This window comes from Canis aureus, chromosome 19 (assembly GCF_053574225.1).
Source record: "Canis aureus isolate CA01 chromosome 19, VMU_Caureus_v.1.0, whole genome shotgun sequence".
Lineage (NCBI taxonomy): Eukaryota > Metazoa > Chordata > Mammalia > Carnivora > Canidae > Canis > Canis aureus.
The window spans coordinates 2,692,873-2,710,304 of NC_135629.1; the positions used below are offsets into that span (position 1 = coordinate 2,692,873).

The following is a 17,432-nucleotide window of genomic DNA, read 5'->3' on the forward strand; positions in this document are numbered from 1 at the left end:
CTGCTGGGAATGCCCTGCGGGCCTCCTGCCCCCACCCACCAGGCTTCCAGGAATGCTCTGAGAAGGAAACTCTTGGTGGCCCCATGGTCCCAGTGGGCCCAGGAGGAGGGGGGCCCAGCAACCTGCCTGTGCCTTTGCACTTGGTCTTGCCTGTGCCCATTGACAGGCCTCTGGGCCCCGGATGCTGGGGAGCATGGCACACGGGCCCCACAGTCACGAGCCGCCTTGGAGCTGGTGCCCTTCACATTCTGCCGCAAAAGAGGGCTGGCATTGGAGGCGGGTGCCAGGCCTGACCCTCAGCAGCCTCGTGACCCTGAGACCTCTTCGTCTCTGGCGGTGGGAATGACATACCTGGCACCTCCCTTCTTCTCCAGCTACCCAAAGACTCAAGGCCGAGCTGAGCTACAGTGGCAGCAACATGGGGCACATGACACCTCCCTCCTCTTGTTTGCAGCTCGCTTTTTTCTGGCTTAGGCCCGTTTTTAGCTTATCCCAATTCTTACTATGTCAGTCCCTGTCATCCTACCTTCTGAGTGCCTATCACGTGGCAAGCTTGACTCTAGGGGCCAAACACAATAGTGTTATCACTACTGTCCCATTCGCATCTGCAGCAACTCCTGCTACTTCTAAAGTCTTTACACCAGCCCCCGCAAGACACGCCTTCTCGTCCCCATGTTACAGATGGCGAGCTGGAGCTGGGGTGGGGAAGCGGCCTGTCCAGGAGGGCAGAGCTGAAGGTGCAGAGAAAGGGTGGGACCTGCAGGGCTCACTCCAAACCCCAGGCTCCCCAACAGGGTGGGGAGACGGCAGCTCACAGAACCGTGGTTCACTTTACACATCCATCTTGTCTGCTCCAACGGGGCCCAGGAGATGGGAGCCCTGGAATCCAACTGCCCTCCACCGCCACTTCCCCAGCAGCCAGCCTGGGGCCTGTGCACGGGCCAGGGTTCCTCCACTGAGCAAACGAAGGAGCCCAGAGCCTCCCAGGGCTCAGGATGCAAAGGGACCTGTCCGGACCTCTGATCATTGCCTATTCTCGCCCCAGCGCTCAGGCTCCCAAGAGGAACTGGCCTGAGTATTCCTGCAGAACCTCCACAGCTGCACCTCCTGCTCCTTTTGTTTTTTATTTAAAAATAGGTCAAGAAAATATACACACTTCAGCCCACCTGCCAGAGTGGGCTTTGAGGAGGCCAAAGCGCCACGGGGAGGAGGCAGAAGGGTGAGAAGGGCCAGAGCAGTCCTGGGTGCCCAGGCTTTGGAGAAAGGAGGTGCCCTCAGCTGGCCTAGCCAGGCCTGGCCCTGGGAGATCAGTGTGTGGGCCACGTTGCTGAGCAGGGAGACAACAGGTGGAAGGAAGGTGGAAGGCAGAGGCAGCCCCCAGCTAGAGCAGAGGTGGCTAAAGACACCTGGGAGCACAGAGGGCAAGACAGGGCTGGCGTGGGCTCCTGCCCACAGAAGGTCCCATGACCTCGTCCTCCTCACCAGGGGCTTCACACTCAGCCTGCCCTCCACAAGCCCCCGCAGGCCTTCCAGCCATGGTGGCCACACTTAGGTATTGATAGCCTTCCAGCGCTCACTGTCTGTGCTATTGATGCTGCCAGTGTGGCAGGGCATGGAAGCAATGTCGTCCAGGTAGGCCACCCCACCAGCAGAGTCAAACTGGGTGCTGGCAGCTCCTGCTGTCTCCAGGCCCTCCCGCCGGGCCACAGCATAGGGCTGGGGCAGGTGCATGTCCGGTTCCTCAGTCTCGTCCACTTGGCATTTGTAGGAGAAGAGGATCTTGGGCTCCGAGCTGGTGGGGAGGAGAGAGGGAGAGGGGGGCCCCATGTGTGGTCAGGGAAGACTTCCTTCTCTGAACAATAAGGCTTGCTGCCTAACGGCCACCTAGAGCTCCCCAAAGCTTGGACTCTGGAGTCCAATGGGACTTGTTTTAAAACTCAGCCCTTGTGTGAGTGTGGGCAAGGACTTCTGTGCCTGCTCCTCACTGTAAAATGGGTGCAACTCTGACCTCAAGCCTCTTTGCAGAGGGCAGAACAGAGGCAAACTCTGGCCTCAGGTGCTCAGCAAACACCAGCTGCAACCTCCACCCTTGCAGCCTTTATGACCATAGGATAACTCTGACAGGGAAGCACTGCACCCAATTTTCAAAAGGAGCCTGAGGCCAGGGAGATGAACGCATGTGCAAGGTCCCACACAGATCAGGGCTGGGCTGAGAGCCAATCTAGCCCATCACCCCACCTCTGATGGCCTCTCTCGGCTTTACCCCCTCAGATTCCCCACCATCTCCTCAGACCCAGCACTCCTGTCACCTCAGAGGCCCAGGCTCCAACCCTCCATCCCACATATCCCTAACATCCTGTCTCCTTAACAAACCTCCAAACACACCAAAGTGCACTTCACCGGATGCTCCCCTACAACACCCACCCCCCACATCCCTGCCCCTCTCCCCAGCCACTCCCAGCTCAAGTCCGTGGGTGTGAATGTGGTGATCTGTGTCTTCTTTGTTCCCTGTCGTACCTGGCAGCTGCAGCAGTGCCCAACACCTAATAGGTGCCAGTGAATGAGCTAATGTATTCTAACACGGAAAGTAGCAAATGTAGAACAATTTGCATAGACACTCTCTTGTGGGGAAAGTGTGTCTATTTGTGTTGCATATGGAATGTGTATATGTATGTGTGTATGCGTAGACGTGTGCACGTGCATGAGTGCGTACGTACATGCATGTGCACATATGTGTATGTACATACGTATTTGCACGCGCATGAGTGCGTACATAGGTACGTGTGTGCACATGCTTGAGTGTGTATGTAGATACGTGCGTGTGCATGCATATGTAGATATGTGTGTGCACGCACACGAGTGCATAGATACGTGTGTGCACTTGCATGAGTATGTATGTACATGTGCATATAAGCGTACGTACATACGTGTGTGTATGTGCATGAGTGCATATGTAGATACATGTGTATGCACACACGAGTGTGTGTATATACGTGTGTGCACACACGTGTGCGTATGTATATACGTGTGTGCATGTGCAAGTACATAAATACGTGTGCGCACACGCATGTGTGCATGCATATATACGTGTGTGCATGTGCATCTGTGCAGAGATACGTGTGTGCACATATAGGAGTGCGTATATAGACACATGTGTGTGCACACATAAGTGTGTACGTAGATACGTGTGTGCACGAATACGTACATACGTGTGTGCATATATGCGTACGTACATACGAGTGTGCATGCACATGAGTACGTATGTAGATACGTGTGTGCATATGTAGATGTGTTTGTACACGCGTGTGTACGTAGATACATGTGTGCACACGTGCATGTATATGTAGATACATGTGTGTGCATGTGAGTGTGTATGTAGATACATGTGTGTGCACGTGCATGAGTATGTACATAGATACGTGTGTGCATGTGCCTGTGTGCGTATGTAGATATGTGTGTGCACTGCATGTATGTATATACGTGTGTGCACACGAGTGCGTGTGTAGATACGTGTGTGCACGCGCATGTGTGCATACGTATACGTGTGTGCACGTGTAGGTAGAGACACACTTCATGCGCTGAGTCCTGCCAGATACCTGACCCTGAACTGGGAATATAGGCTGAAGAAACTGAAGCCCTGGATGTGCAGACGCAGGAAGCTGGGTGCAGTCCTGCCTGCAGCCACACGGGGGCGCCCGCGGCCCTCAAACCACCAGGTGCCGGCGTTGAGCAGGGTGCTGGCTCCCACCCCTGTCCTGCGCCCCCTGCCTGCACGCCCCCCCCCCCCGCCCCCACTCCCGTTCCCGTGAGAAGACTCACCCAAAGAAGCCCCGGAGGAAGGCCACGTAGATGAGGGGCGCAAAGAAGCTGAAGTAGAGAAATGTGGTGGCATCTACACAGCTGCAGGGCAGGAGGAGCAGTCAGGGAGCAGCCCCTCTAGATGGGGCCCGGGCTTGGCCTCCCCCTGCCCCCGGCCCACCTACCAGAGCCCCTCGATGATGTCTGCGCAGAGCAGCGCGCTTCCCAGTCCCTGCAGCAGGTTGAGCAGTGCCAGGATAGCCGCATACACGTAGAAGCTCCTTCGCGCTGGGGGGCAGGGGGCCATGAGCTCCTGCCCTCACCTCCACCCTTCATCCCCAGCGTGTCACCTGAGACCCTTCTGGGGCCTCAGCAGGACACCCTCCCTCTCACCAAGGGCTCTGCAGCAGGGGAGTCACAGTGGTCCAAACAGACCCCTGCCCCACACCCAGCCCTATCCCAGAGCCACCCACCAGCTGCTTACACGGCAGGGAGATGCGCTCCTTCAGCGGGGTCTTGGGGAGCATGACCACCAGAGAGTAGACCTGCAGACACAAAGCAGGATTGAGGATGCTGGGGACCCCGGGCCCAGAGCAAGCCCAGTACCAGGACATCTAGGCCTCCGCCTTAGGCTCGGAGGCTCATCCAGCCACCCCAGGGTGCCGAGGCCTGGGAAGCAGGGAGGGCACCCTCAGCCTCACCAGGAAGAAGAAACAGGAGCTGACCAGCCAGAACTGGCGGCCCCCATGCCCGTAGATGTTGAAGTCCTCAGCAGACAGGTGGGCATCAGGGTACAGGATCTCCAGTGTCCCCTGTGGGAGCAGGTGGGGAGGGGTCTCAGTCTCCTGCCACCTGGGGGCCCCTGATACAAAGCACCCAGAGCTCTCCACCACCCCAAGCCCAGCTCCCCAGCCAGGCCTTCAGAGTTCCCTGCTCCCTGCCCGCCTAGCTCCTGGGGCTGGGACAGGGCTGGAACAGGGCTGGGCAAGACATAGTCCCTGTCACATCTAAGCAAGGAGTCTCCAGATGTATAGCTCTCAGTGGGGTCTGCACACCTGTATGTCCCCTACCTGGGCTGCCTGTCACTACAGCAGGTTCTAGGCATCCTCCCCTAACCAGCCTGGCCTATTGGATTGGACTTGGGGCTGCATGGGGGTGAAGGGGCAGACCCTGCCTTGTTAACAAGCACCCCAGGTGATTCCTTAGGCGCATTTAAAGTCTGATAGCACTGCACCTAATAAACATTCAAATCCGGGCCCAGAACCAGGGAGCAGTGGATGCATGGCCCTCAGTGACCCCTGGCCTCCTCCCGGGGCCCCCACAGCTGCAGCTGCCCCACCTCCCCTCTTACCTGGGTGACAGAGTAGGCCAGGGACAGCACCGTGGTGATGGCCAGCACCCGCTTGATGCTTGACTTGCTCTCCAGGTGACCTGGAAGAAACGTGCTGGTCAGTGAGCGGGAGCTAGCCGGTGACCATTGGGGTCGGTGCCCGCTAGGGAGGGACGGGGAGAGCGCTGGCCCCAGCAGCACACGCACCGAAGGCAAGGCCCAGGATGACCACACTCAGCTCGATGGCCAACAGGAAGAAGCGGGTAATCTCCCACAGGATCTGGACACAGAGTGGGCAGAGGGTCAGCCTGGGGGCCTGGCCACCCCGCTCCCCAGCGCCCCGCCCCCGCTCCCGCCCTTGTCGGCAGGCCCGGCCACACCTTATCAGCAACAGTCGCAGCATCCGAGGTGCTGACTGTCATGGACACCACGGCCCGGGCGATGCCCACCAGCGCCACCACGAACACCTGGTGGGCGAGAGTGAGGAGGCCATTATGGGGTCAGGGACAAGACCTCTGGGAATTGCAGGGCCTCTGCAGGAGTCTTGGATTCTTTGAGAATGGAAGAATTCCAAAATAAAAGAGTCAGGAGTGGGATGTGGAGAGGTGGGGAGATCCTCCACTGCTGGTGACCTCGGGCCTGGCCCTTCCCTCTCGGGCCTCAGTTTCCTGGCTCAGTGGCAGCCCTGGAATGGCTAGCAGGTATGCTGTGGACGGCTCAAATGCCAACCCTGCTGCTCCTGGCGTCTCTGACCTCAGCCGAGGACCCACACCTCCATGCCTGCCACTTCCTCACCTATGAAATGGGGCAAAACTAGCACCTACTGAATCTGATGGTTGGGAGGAGCGAATGGATAAGTACATGTAGCAGAAGCAGGCCTGGCACCTGGTAAGGGCTAGGCACATGCTTGCCTTTAGTGTCATATTAGCGCTCTTATTTCCAAGACAAGGGGGGAGGAGGCTGCAGGGAAGAAGTCTTCAGGGACTCGGAAAGGCTGCTGCCCCAGCACGTCTAGCAGAAGTGCCTGTGCTCAGCTTCGGTGGATCTTGTCGCCCCAGGATCCACTCCCTTCCTCTGGCAATAGCCTCCTTCCTCTCCCTACTGCTCACATGACTCAGGGGGCTGACACCCCCTCCTGGCTTCAGAGACTGGCCTGAAACCCAGGGCTGACCCTTTGGCACATGCCATTCCCTGATTTGCAGAGGGGGGTGGGACCCAAGGGAGTCTAGTAATAGGCACAGCCAGGACACCAGGTGCAGCCACTGGAAAAGGAAGCTGGCTGGGGGGGGGGGGGGGGTAGGGGGTAGGGGCCCAAGCCCAGAGCTGCTGGGGCTGCCCAGCTCCACCAGCATGAGACTGCTAGAGACATGGCCATCAGAGAGACTCCAGCTGAGCGGGAGACAAAGACTGTGCCCCCATAGCCTCCCAGAGCCCCTGAATCCAGCCATGCCTGAAGCCCTGGGACTTGTCAGATTCTCTATCAGTACGTTCCCTACAGCTTCTGTGAATTTAACTTTGGTTTTCTGACACATACAAACAGAAGAGTCCAAATCCATACATGGTCTGTGCTTTGTGCCACAAAAACCATGTCGAGGCCTTGGGGAGGCTGACGCCACTCAACAGGGCAGGTTGTAGGAGCAACAAACTGCCATGTGCCTCCTGTATGCCAAGCTGCCACCGAGCTAGAGCTACGCACGATGTATTCTGTGGTGCTAGTGGGAGTGCCCCAAGCTAACGCAGGCCCAGCACACATGACACAGGAAGGCCAAGCCCCGGGTCCAAGGTCACTCAGCACAGCTGAGGTTCGGGGCAGTCGGCATGAGTCTGTGCTCAGCACTGTCTCCTGAGCTCTCTAGAAAGAAGTCTCCCGAAATAGGAGGGCAGAGGCAGTGCTGGCCCTCTCTCATGTTCCTGGGCATTGGCCCTGGGCCCCTTCTCCGAACTCCACGCTCTGCCAGAAAGGGCATCTGCCTGTCTGCTGTATCTGTTACATAAATATAGTCACGAGTCAGAGAAGTGGGGGAGAGAAGAAAGAAGGCCTCAATGCCCACCCAGGGGGGGGGTCCAGGTGGCCCCCAGTCCCTGGGGCCTCCACCGGCAGCCTCCAAGGGGTCCCTGCAGCCTCACCTGCTCGCCCACTGGCAACTCCTCTGAGAAGTGCTGAGCCAGGCCATGAAGAGGGGGCCCAGAGAGCCAGAGCTGAGGCAGAGGGGAGGACTCCAGAGCCAGACAGCTGGTACCCGCACCTGGAGCCCACTCCTGGGGTGGCCTTCTCAACCACAGCCCTGCCACCTCCACCTTGGGCAGCCCACATTGGGGCCGCTGAATGATGAGAACTTGGGTCCTCCCAACAGGCAAGAAGTCTGCTCCAAGGAGGTCTCACAGAATGTGGGGATGGATGGCTGGATGGACAGATGGAAGTGGCAGTGGGCATCCTTCCAGCAGCCAGCATCTCCTCCCCCGCCCTCTATGAAGGACTCCCCAGTTTTCCTCCAGGGACCACCCCCCCCCAGTCCACATGGTCTGGCTCAACCGACCCCACCCTCCCTGCAGGGCGCAGTGACTGGCTCAGGGAGCAACCCAAGGTGGGCCAGTGAGAGGGAACCTTCTAGGTCTCCACCAGCAGCACCAGGACAGAGGTCCTCTTCCGCTGGCGCTGGCAGGGAGGCGGGATGTTAGCTCACAGCTGCTCTTGGCTATGTTGGACAGCAGGCAGGAAGAGCAGAGATGCAGAGAAACAGAGCCCTGATGGTGTCCATCAACCCCCAGATCCAGCCACGTCTGAGGCTGGTTTTCAAGATAGAAGCAGTTACTGATTCCCTTTTTTTACCTAAGCCAGTTGGAGTTGGGTTTCTTTCACCAGTTGGAGTGAACTCACCAGGATATAGAAGGTGATAAAAATGGGGCTGGAGGTGACACGGATCTTGGCCCGAGCGAATGGAAGCTTCCAGAGCAGGAAGATGAAGAAGAGCACATTGGGGATGAGCAGCAAGAGGTCCCAGTACCGGACCCTAGCAGATGGGCACAGAAGCCAGCTGACCGGTAAGGTCACCCCGACTACCACCCACCACACTTGCACACATGCAGGCATGCACACGCGCACACCCACACGCATGGGGGAAGCCCACTTACACGCAGCCAGCCTGCCCTGCAGGGCCGTGGCCACCTCACCTGGAGGTGCCGATATCCTCGTAGAGCAGCAGCAGACAGCGATGCGGCACACTGATGTTGGGTGCCATGGGTGGGGGCAGGGCTGTGCTCCCATTGGCCCAGACCACCTCTTCCGGGGTGTCCATCCCACAAGCAGCCAGCCCTGGGGGAGTGACAGCCCCCACGTGAGGAGTGCCAGGGCTGTGTGGCCGTGGGGTCTCTGGTCCCAGGTTCCTAGTGGAACCTGAGAGCCACGACCTACATTGGGCTGGTGGGCCACACCCCCCACAGCAGGCAGAGGGTGAGCTGTGGCTCCCACACATGCCATAGCACAGTCCCCAGACAGGGGCTCAGTCCTCTACCTTGGCCTATCTCATGACCCCCAAACAGTAAACGCCACCCCCCAGTAACGGAGCCTTCCCCTCTGACAGGCACAGCAAAGCAAGCTACTCAGCGTGACCCCAGTTCATCCCTCTGATCCTGGGGACTCAGGGGACAGGGAGCAGAGGGGTGAGGAGCCCCTGGAATGGGGCTAACAGCAGTGTCCACCCTGGAGGCTGTAGTGGGCACTGATGTGACATCTAGCACCTCCTACAGCCCACCCATGCCAGTCCTGAGTCCAGACCATACAGCCAATATAGGGCCCAGAGATAATGGTGTGCATCACACAGCCACCCAGCGCCAGAGGGGGCGTCACACACACCTCCGGTGGACCACCGCCCTGTCATCCTCTGCTCCACCCTGGAAAGGGAGATACAAATAGGGGACCAGGGGGCATGCACTGTGCCAAGGAGATACACAGGAAGTCTGTAAGCAGAGGAGAGGGAACGAGAGGCACTACAGAGGGGACCACCATAGAGGGGGCCACTGCAGAGAGAGCTGTGTCTGCAAAGGCAGGGATAGGGGCTGCGAGGAGAAATGGGAGTCAGCAGGGAGGCCAAGGGCCTCAAAATGAGAGGTTAAGAGTCCAGCCTAGGGGCACCTGGGTGGCTCAGCAGTTGAGCCTCTGCCTTCGGCTCAGGGTGTGACCCCGGGGTCCTGGGATCAAGTTCCACATTGGGCTCCCTGCAGAGAGCCTGCTTCTCCCTCTGCCTGTGTCTCTGCCTCCCTCTCTGAAGGCTCTCATGAATAAATAAATAAATAATCTTAAAAAAAAATAAAAATAGAGTCCAGCCTAGAAGATAGGAGAGCCAGTGGCCTGGGGCACTGGGAGCCACCTTGGACAAGGTGGGCTCCAGGCTGCTGGGCTCTCAGGGATAGGAGAAGGAGCTGGGCCCATACTGACAGCAGCAGGGACCTCCTCAGGGAGCTGAGCGGGTGCAGGGCAGGTAAGCTAGGCATGGCACCAGGACAGAATAGATGCTAGCATTAAAGTGATGACTTGTGGGCAGCCCCGGTGGCCCAGTGGTTTAGCGCCACCTTCGGCCCGGAGTGTGATCCTGGAGACCCGGGATCGAGTCCCACATCGGGCTCCCTGCATGGAGCCTGCCTCTCTCTCTCTCTCTCTCATGAATAAATAAATAAGATCTTTAAAAAAATTAATTAAAAAAATAATAAAGTGATGACTTGAACAGATTAGGCCTTATGACTTGGCATCTCCACTCCTGGGTACATTTGTAACAGCCCCAGGCTAGCAAGAGCCCAGATGCTCATATCAGTGTACACACACATACATGGCGGTGCTTGGGTACACAGTGGGATGGAGAAGAAAGGACAGGCTACTGCTGTGGGCAGCACCATGGAAGGGCCTCCCGGATATGGTGCTGAGCAGGGCCAGCTACAGGTACACACATGTGGTCTGCCCCACGCAAAGATTCAGGTGAGGGTCACCTTTGTGGAGGAGGGAGGGCATGGGGGGAGCGGAGGGGACCACAGCTGCTGGTGCTTGATCGGGGCGGGGGGAGGTGTACATAGGCGTGCTCACCGTGGCAAAATCCACTGAGTCATCCACCTATGATCTGTGCACCTTTCTGTATGGGTTACTTGTCAGTAAGTTTTAAAAAAATTAGAAAGATGTGTTCTGTTTATACTTCAAGAGCACATGTCTCCCGTTTGGCAAGGAGCAGCCAGGCTGCTCAGGCCCTGTTGACAAGGACCCCCAGCCAGCCCCGAACAGCCACAGGTCCAGGGCAAGGGCTGCGGGGGACACAGCAACATCCTTGCTGCCGTTCCAAGCCATGAAACGTGAGCACTGCCTCTGGCCAAAAGGGAGCGGGGACTGAGGCAGGTGGGCAGAGACCTGGGATTCAGATCCCTTTGTCCTTCTCTGCAGGCCACTTGATGGCTCTGGGATCACACCCTCATCTGTGACCGGAGGGAAACGCGCCTAACACATAGTACGTCCAGAGAAAAAAAGGCATTCCTCACAAGTTCCCCCACCCGCAGCAGCCTCCTAGGAGCAGGGGATGAGGCTAGGAGCTGGCACACAGCTGCCCTGGGAGGCTGTCATTCCAGGAGGGGAGGCAGCCAGCCAGCAGGAAAACCAAGTTAACAGAAGAGTGCATGGAACAAACACTAACACAATACAGACAGCAATACTAACACAATACAGGGTTCCCATAATCCACCTTCCCCTTTAGTGCTGGAGCCCATGGATTTTAGCTCACACACGGCTTCCCAGAATAATGGCTACTTTCCAAGCTTCCCTTGCTACTGGCTATGGCCACATGACTGAATTTTATCCAATGGGAAATGAGTGGTTAATTTAACAAGTTGGTCAATTTCAGGCCAAGCAAGTCTCCTTTCCTGTTGCCTGGAATAGGGATGTGGTGGCAAGAGCAACAGCAGCCATCTTAGACCACAAGACTGAAACCATGTACTGAGGATAACACAGCAAAGAGTGTCCGGGTCCCAGACCCAATGGGCCTCCAGGAATATCCTGGATCGCCTGCACACAGACTGTCATGCGATACGTAGGAATAATCTACCTTGTTATCTTGACCTTTGTTTCAACAGCTAAGCCAAAACCTCAATGAATATAAAGAGGTGCTGCTTTGGACTGGATTATTGGACAAGCTGACATGTGCACTAGATCTAAATAATTGAGAAAGAACCAGACTTTGGGGATGCCTGGGTGGCTCAGCCAGTTGGGTGTCTGCCTCCAGCTCGGGTCATGATCCTGGGGTCCTGGGACCGAGCCCTACATCTGGCTCCCTGCTCAGCGGGAAATCTGCTTCCTCTCTCTCCCTCTGCCCCTCCCCTAACTTGAGCATGCTCAGTGTCTATCAAATAAATAAAATCTTTTTAAAAATAAAAATAAATAAAAAAATAAAAAGAATCAGACTTGGAAAAATCTGGACAAAGAGCACACCTGGGGAGAGAAGAACAAATGCCAATGCCATGAGGTACATACAAACAGGCATGGCCTGTCCAAAGGGCAAAAAGCAGGCCAGTGTGGCTGGAGGTGAGATCAGAAGGGTTGGCAGGGCCAGGTTACACACACAGCAATATGACCACATGCGATGTGATTCCATCCTAAATGCAATGAGAAGGGTGTCATGGGGCAGCCCGGGTGGCTCAGTGGTTTAGCGCCTGCCTGCAGCCCAGGGTGTGATCCTGGAGACCCAGGGTCGAGTCCCAAGTCGGGCTCCCTACATGGAGCCTGCTTCTCCCTCTGCCTGTGTCTCTGCCTCTCTCTTTCTCTGTGTCTTGTGAACAAATAAATAAATAATCTTTTGTAAAAAACGTAAAAATTAAAAAAAGAGAGAGAAGGGTGTCAAGAAGGCAGGTGACAGGGTCCCATTTCCATGCAGAGAATCACTCAGGCTCCTGTGGAACATGGAGCAGAGCAGCGGCAGAGTGGGGGCAGGGAGATGGGCAGCCACTGTACCAGGGCAGCGGGAGGACATGGCTTGACCACTGGTTGCAGCGGGCGTGGAGTGGAGGGATCTGGGTCAGCCAACCCGACCAGCCCACAGACACGCCGAGGGATTGAGGAAAGAGAGCAAGGATGCGGTGGCTTCTGGCCCGAGCCGCTGGATATTTTGCAATGGCTAGGCAAATGCTGCTGATGTGTCCCCACCAAGCACTGCCTCCTCCTCCCTAGCTAGCAAGGGGCTATTTTATTCCAGGACCCCTCCACGATGTTCTGCTGCACAGGCAGGGGCCCCTGGCCTGGGCCAGAAGCTGAATCTCAATTACCATAAGCCAGTGGCCTTGGGCAGGGGCCATGCGAAAGAGTACTGGACACCCCAGCAGCACACAGGGTGCTCCAGCTTGACACCGGGACTGTGGGGGTGGGACTCTGGCTTAGCTATTGAAACAAAGGTCAGGATAACAAGGTAGAAGGTTAGTCCTGCATATAGCACGCCAGTCTGTCTATGATTTCTCATGGACAGTGGCCACGGCTGCCAAATGTCCTGCAGCCTGTGGGACCATTCACCAACTGGATGATCGTCTTCCCCTCTGCCAACAGTGCCCTGGAGAGGGCCTGTCCAAAAGGGTGTTCTCCTCGCCGGCAGCTAGGTTAGGCAAGGGCATGTGATGAAATAGGGGGGAAGTCTCCCAAGAAACATTTTCCTTGCTGACCGTATGACATCCTCAAGCCCCTTCTTTGCACCTGCAAGTAGCTGTTGACGGTCTGATGTCTGAACTGCAGCCATGCTGAGCATGGGGAGGCTACAGCTGGCAGGGGCTGTGGGAAACCCCTCAAGACTTCTGGTAACCTAAAATGATGACCCGCAAGTGACTGGCGTCAAAGGAGAGAGATTCCACAGCCCCTGGAGCAAACTTCTGGCCCCAGCAGCCCAACGCCAGCTCTGGCCTAGGGCAGGGTGTCCAGCAGCGAGTGTGGGCCAGGAGGGGCAGGCCCCAAAGAGCAGGCCAAGCACCTAGCAGCCACTGAAAAGCTTAGAGGTCCCTTGTGATGTAAAGAAGCCAGTGGGGAGGATCAGGGCCAAGGAGCAGGGGAGACTCAGGCAGAGAGTCTGAAGGGGGAAGCATCATTTGGTTTTGCCTGTCCAAGCACCTCATTTTTCCTGAGTCGGGGGGACTCTCAGCTCCCCCGGTCTCTGTCCATAAATGAAGCTGAGGTTCAGCTGACTCAAGCCCTTCACAACTCTGAGGAGTGTGCATGGGATCTAAGCCTGCCCAATCGGGGTGCTCCACCGCCCTGGCCAGTGAGAATCTGCCCTGAGACTTTTGCTGTCATTGTTAGGAACAGATGCCCTTTCCACTAAAAGTGTCATAGCATTATACGGAGCTGTACCACTTTGACCCCACACATGGCTACCCACCTGAGGACAAAGCCAACATAGAGGAATGACAGGTGAAAACACATCCCTCATGTGAGCCCGTGGACACATAGCCACACCTGAAGTTAGACCTACCCCTGGACTCCCTTTTTAGTTATAAAATCCGACAAATTCCCTTCTCCGCTGAGGTCCTGTTGAGTCTGATTTCTCTAATTCACTAATGAAAAGCTTCCAGCTAACACATTTTATGGAGTTGGGCAGATCTGGGTTGCACTTCTGGCTCTGCTATGTGACCTTGTGTGAGTCATTTCTCTCTGAGTATCACAGGGAAAATAACACCTACGCAACAAAGTTGTAAGGATCAAACATAAATGCCTACACGATGTCACACCAACATAATTGCTGCTTTTTTTTTTTTCTTCCCAGACAAGGGCCTGGTGGATGTAGAGGGAAGAAGGATCTGGTCCTAATGCAAGGGCCCCTTTCAAAGGACAGTACCAACTGTTCTCCTGCCGACTTGGTGGCAACAGCAGAGCACACTCACTGAGCCCTCCCACCCAGCTAGTGAGGGAAGTACTCTGGTTACTCTCACGGACAAAGTGGGGGGCCCCAGCAGCCACCTGCCAGGTTGTCATCTCCAGTGCCCAGGCCCCCAAGTGGCGACTTGCCAACCACCCCTCTGTGGGCATCGGTTTCTCCACCTATAGATGGAAGGCTCTGGGCTCCGCCTGGAGCCATGCCTCTCCCACCTGAGTGTCTTGAGGCCGTGCAGGTTCTGATCCAGCTGGCCTGGGGAGAGGCTGACAGGCCACATTGCTAATACAATCCCAGTTGGGGCCTGCCGCTCTGCTGGTCAGAGAAGCACTGTTGGCTTATGAGGCTCTTGGCCATACCAGATTGCCAGTGTGTGTCAAAGACTGTAAAATAACTAAAGCAATGATTAAAATAAAATAAAATAAAATAAATAAAATAAAATAATAAAATTAAATAAATAAAATTAAATTAAAAATAATAAAATAAAAATAAAATAAAATAAATAAAATAAAATATAAAATAAAATAAAATAAAATAAAAAAATAAAATAAAATAAATAAAATAAAATAAAATAATGCACACCACCTGCAGACCTAGAGCTAAGCACGTTACGTGTGGTGACACACTTACCTATCACACCAGCCCCTACATAAGAGAACTCTTACGACCATTGTACAGAGGGGGAAAGGAGAGGCACAAAAGGGATAAGTCGCTGGCCCCATATTCTCCTCCACGACCTAGGGCGAGCTCCGGGGCTTGGGGGCAGAAGCCTGGGCGGTAACAGAGAAGGAAGGGGTCCGCAGGCTCAGGCATGGGGACAGATGACGGGACGGGACAGAAGATGGTGGGAAGGCTGGCTGAGGGCAAGGGAAAGAAGGGGCAGAGGCCAGACTTGAGGGATGGGGAAGGGAATTCTCAGAGGAGTTTCTGGGATGCTGAGTGGCCTAAGGCAACCCCAGACCTCTCAGAACCAGAGAAACTGGGACAGACTGTTTCTTCCACCTGGGAGGGACTCTCCTGACCTTGTTAACATTCCAGAGGCCATCTTCCCACCCACCACTGGGGCCTCCAGCTCCCTCCCTCCCTCCATGGCCAGCCTATGGGGCAGGACACCAGGAAGGCTCCAATCACATGGTGCCAGACCTGCAAGGAGCCCCTGGACAGGATCCTCCCTTCTCTGAGCCTTTTCCATCTTTCATCTGTGCAATGGGATTGACCAGGACCGCATGGAAAACCCCAGGAAGATAGAAAGCCTTGAGCAAAACAGAGAGGTTATATTTCTTAGTTGCTATACGGCCCCTCAGTGCTCCCAACCCCTAGCAGATTGTTAGGCTTCTAAACTCTGGAACCAGAACAGAATAAGAAGGCTACATAGGACGGAGGCCAACCCCTCACCCTTCAGCCTTGGGGGTGGGAGGAGGTAGATGCAGTCCTAGACAGGCCACTCCTGGTGCCCAGCCAGCAGCCCGGGCCCGAACCCCCCAGGATGAAGGGAAGACCCGGGCCCCTTCCCTCACCCTTCAAAGCCCAACCTGATCTGCCCCTGCCTTCCATCCTCCAGCCCCTGACCTCCACCTTGCTCTCCTCGCTGCTACGCGTCCTCTCACCTCAGGGCCCTTGTGCTGGCTGGCCCCTCTACCATTCAGGGCCCTCCTTGACCATCTCTCACAGCTAGCCTGCCCTGTATCTTCTTTACAGCATTTGGCCTCCATTAGACATGGCCCTAGCTGCATGTTTATGTGTTTGCTGGCTGCCCACCCCAGGCGTGCTCATGACCCAAACCCCTAGAATGGCGCCTGGCACTGAGTAAGTTCTCAACAAAACGTCAGAATGGGACAGATGAATCTCCAGCAGAGTGCAGCCAAGCCCTCTGCGGAGTAGAAGGACCGCTGGCAGGACCCCACAGCCCCATCCGCACCACAGAGGAAGCTGCGCTCCGGGCCTCCCAGAAGGCCCCTCCTGCAACAGCAGCCCCGGCAGCCCCAGCCCCGTAAACCCCAGCTCCCCTGCCCTCTGGGGCTGCGGAAGGCCACAGCGAGCTGGAGGCAGGTCCTGCCGGGCTGTCCGTGGACGGGGCACAGCGCAGACGCAGGGCCGCAGAGCCCAGGTCCCCTCCTGCACGGCCTCGAGCCGCAGGGTGCCCCAGCCCTCTAGCCCGCCAGCCGGCCCGGCGGCTGCGCAGGAGCGCGTCGCCTCTTCCTGGAAGTCCTCCCCCGGGGGCCCCCCGGCCCTCGGAAACTTCCCCACGGGCCCTCCGAGGCTGTCACTCCGGGGGCAGGGCGGCGACAGGCGGGCTGGTCCGGCAGCCCCGCGCCCCGCGGCTGTCGCAGGGGTCACTAGCCGTCTCCGCGCTCGCGAGCTCCCGGCCAGGGAGGGGCTGCGGACGCGGCAGAGGCGGGGGCGTCCCTGGAGCGCTGGTCCCGCCGCGGCAACCCGGTGGCGGAGGCCGACCCCGCGGCGGGCTTCAGGACCGCGGCGACCGGGGGGCGGGAGAGGGCCCCCTCCTTACCTGAGGGCCCCGGGCCGAGCTCAGGCCCCGCCGCCCGGGTCGCTCATCCGCCAGCGCAGTGAGCCGACCTGGCACAGGCCCGGGGACTCCGGCCTCCAGCGCCCTGGGCCGGCGGCGGGGCCAGGAAGCGTCGCGCAAGAGCCGCGGGCAGCCGGCCCCGCGGAAACCGGGGATGGGCGGGAAAGGGCGGTCAGCGCGCCGGGCCCCCCACCCCCGAGACAGCGGCAGCCCTTCCCCGCGGCCGCGACCACCGGAAAGCAGGCGCGCGCGTCCTTCCCGTGCGGCCAAAACTGCGAAAACAGCCCCAGCCCCTACTTATAGCATCCAGGCCCGCCCCCAGGCCCCAGGAGCCTATACAAACGGAGCTACACCAGGAAGAGGCCGCGAGCCGCGGACGGAGCCAATCAGATCCCGAGGGGGCGGGGCGACCAGCTGACCCCTTAAAGAGACAGCAGGCGGGCCCCGCGGGGGAGGGCAGGCTCCCCGGAGTTGGGAAGGTGTCGCGTGCCTCGGCGGGAAGGCGGGCGGGCCCGCGGGCGTCCGAGCCGAGGCCGCTCTGCAGCTGTCCGCGGGCGCCTGGCGCCGGCCTGCGCTCCTCCTCCGGGGCCGACCGCCCGGCCGCCCGGGAAGGAACCTCCGCGGGCCGCCGCCTCCGGCGCCCCGCAGCGGCCGTCCGAGCGGAAGACCAGTGACCGGGGGTCACCTGGCCGCGGCCGGAGGGGCAGGGGCAGGGTTAGGGGCAGCGCCTCCGCCTCCCCCGCGCTGCTCCGCGTCCACCGTCCGAGCGCACCGCCCCCCGGGTTTCAGGCACTCGTTTTCACAACCACCTTGCAGGGCGGTCCTCAGTGGTCGCCTTTTCCGAGGCGGAACCTGCGGCTGGGAGACGTTAAATAACTTGCCCAGAGCCGCACGCCTAGGA

At 57.7% G+C, this 17,432-nt stretch overlaps 1 protein-coding gene across 3 annotated transcripts; it reads right to left on the bottom strand.

The window, feature by feature from the left end:
* Positions 1-1,105: 1,105 nt before the first annotated feature.
* TPRA1 (transmembrane protein adipocyte associated 1) lies at positions 1,106-16,798 on the bottom strand. 3 transcript variants are annotated; one of them, XM_077857580.1, is made up of 11 exons: positions 16,514-16,798; positions 8,300-8,441; positions 8,007-8,139; positions 5,509-5,595; positions 5,336-5,408; positions 5,150-5,229; positions 4,500-4,610; positions 4,283-4,343; positions 3,984-4,086; positions 3,820-3,900; positions 1,106-1,792 (listed from the first exon to the last, which is right to left on the bottom strand). In XM_077857580.1, exons 2-11 carry the CDS (start codon positions 8,422-8,424, stop codon positions 1,549-1,551), a joined length of 1,098 nt encoding a protein of 365 aa, XP_077713706.1. In that variant the 5' UTR covers positions 8,425-8,441; positions 16,514-16,798; the 3' UTR covers positions 1,106-1,548. The 3 variants fall into 3 exon arrangements, with proteins under 3 accessions (XP_077713706.1, XP_077713707.1, XP_077713705.1); XM_077857581.1 differs by lacking the exons at positions 8,007-8,139; positions 16,514-16,798 and adding an exon at positions 15,612-15,661; XM_077857579.1 differs by lacking the exon at positions 16,514-16,798 and having other exon boundaries at positions 4,524-4,610.
* Positions 16,799-17,432: the final 634 nt, after the last annotated feature.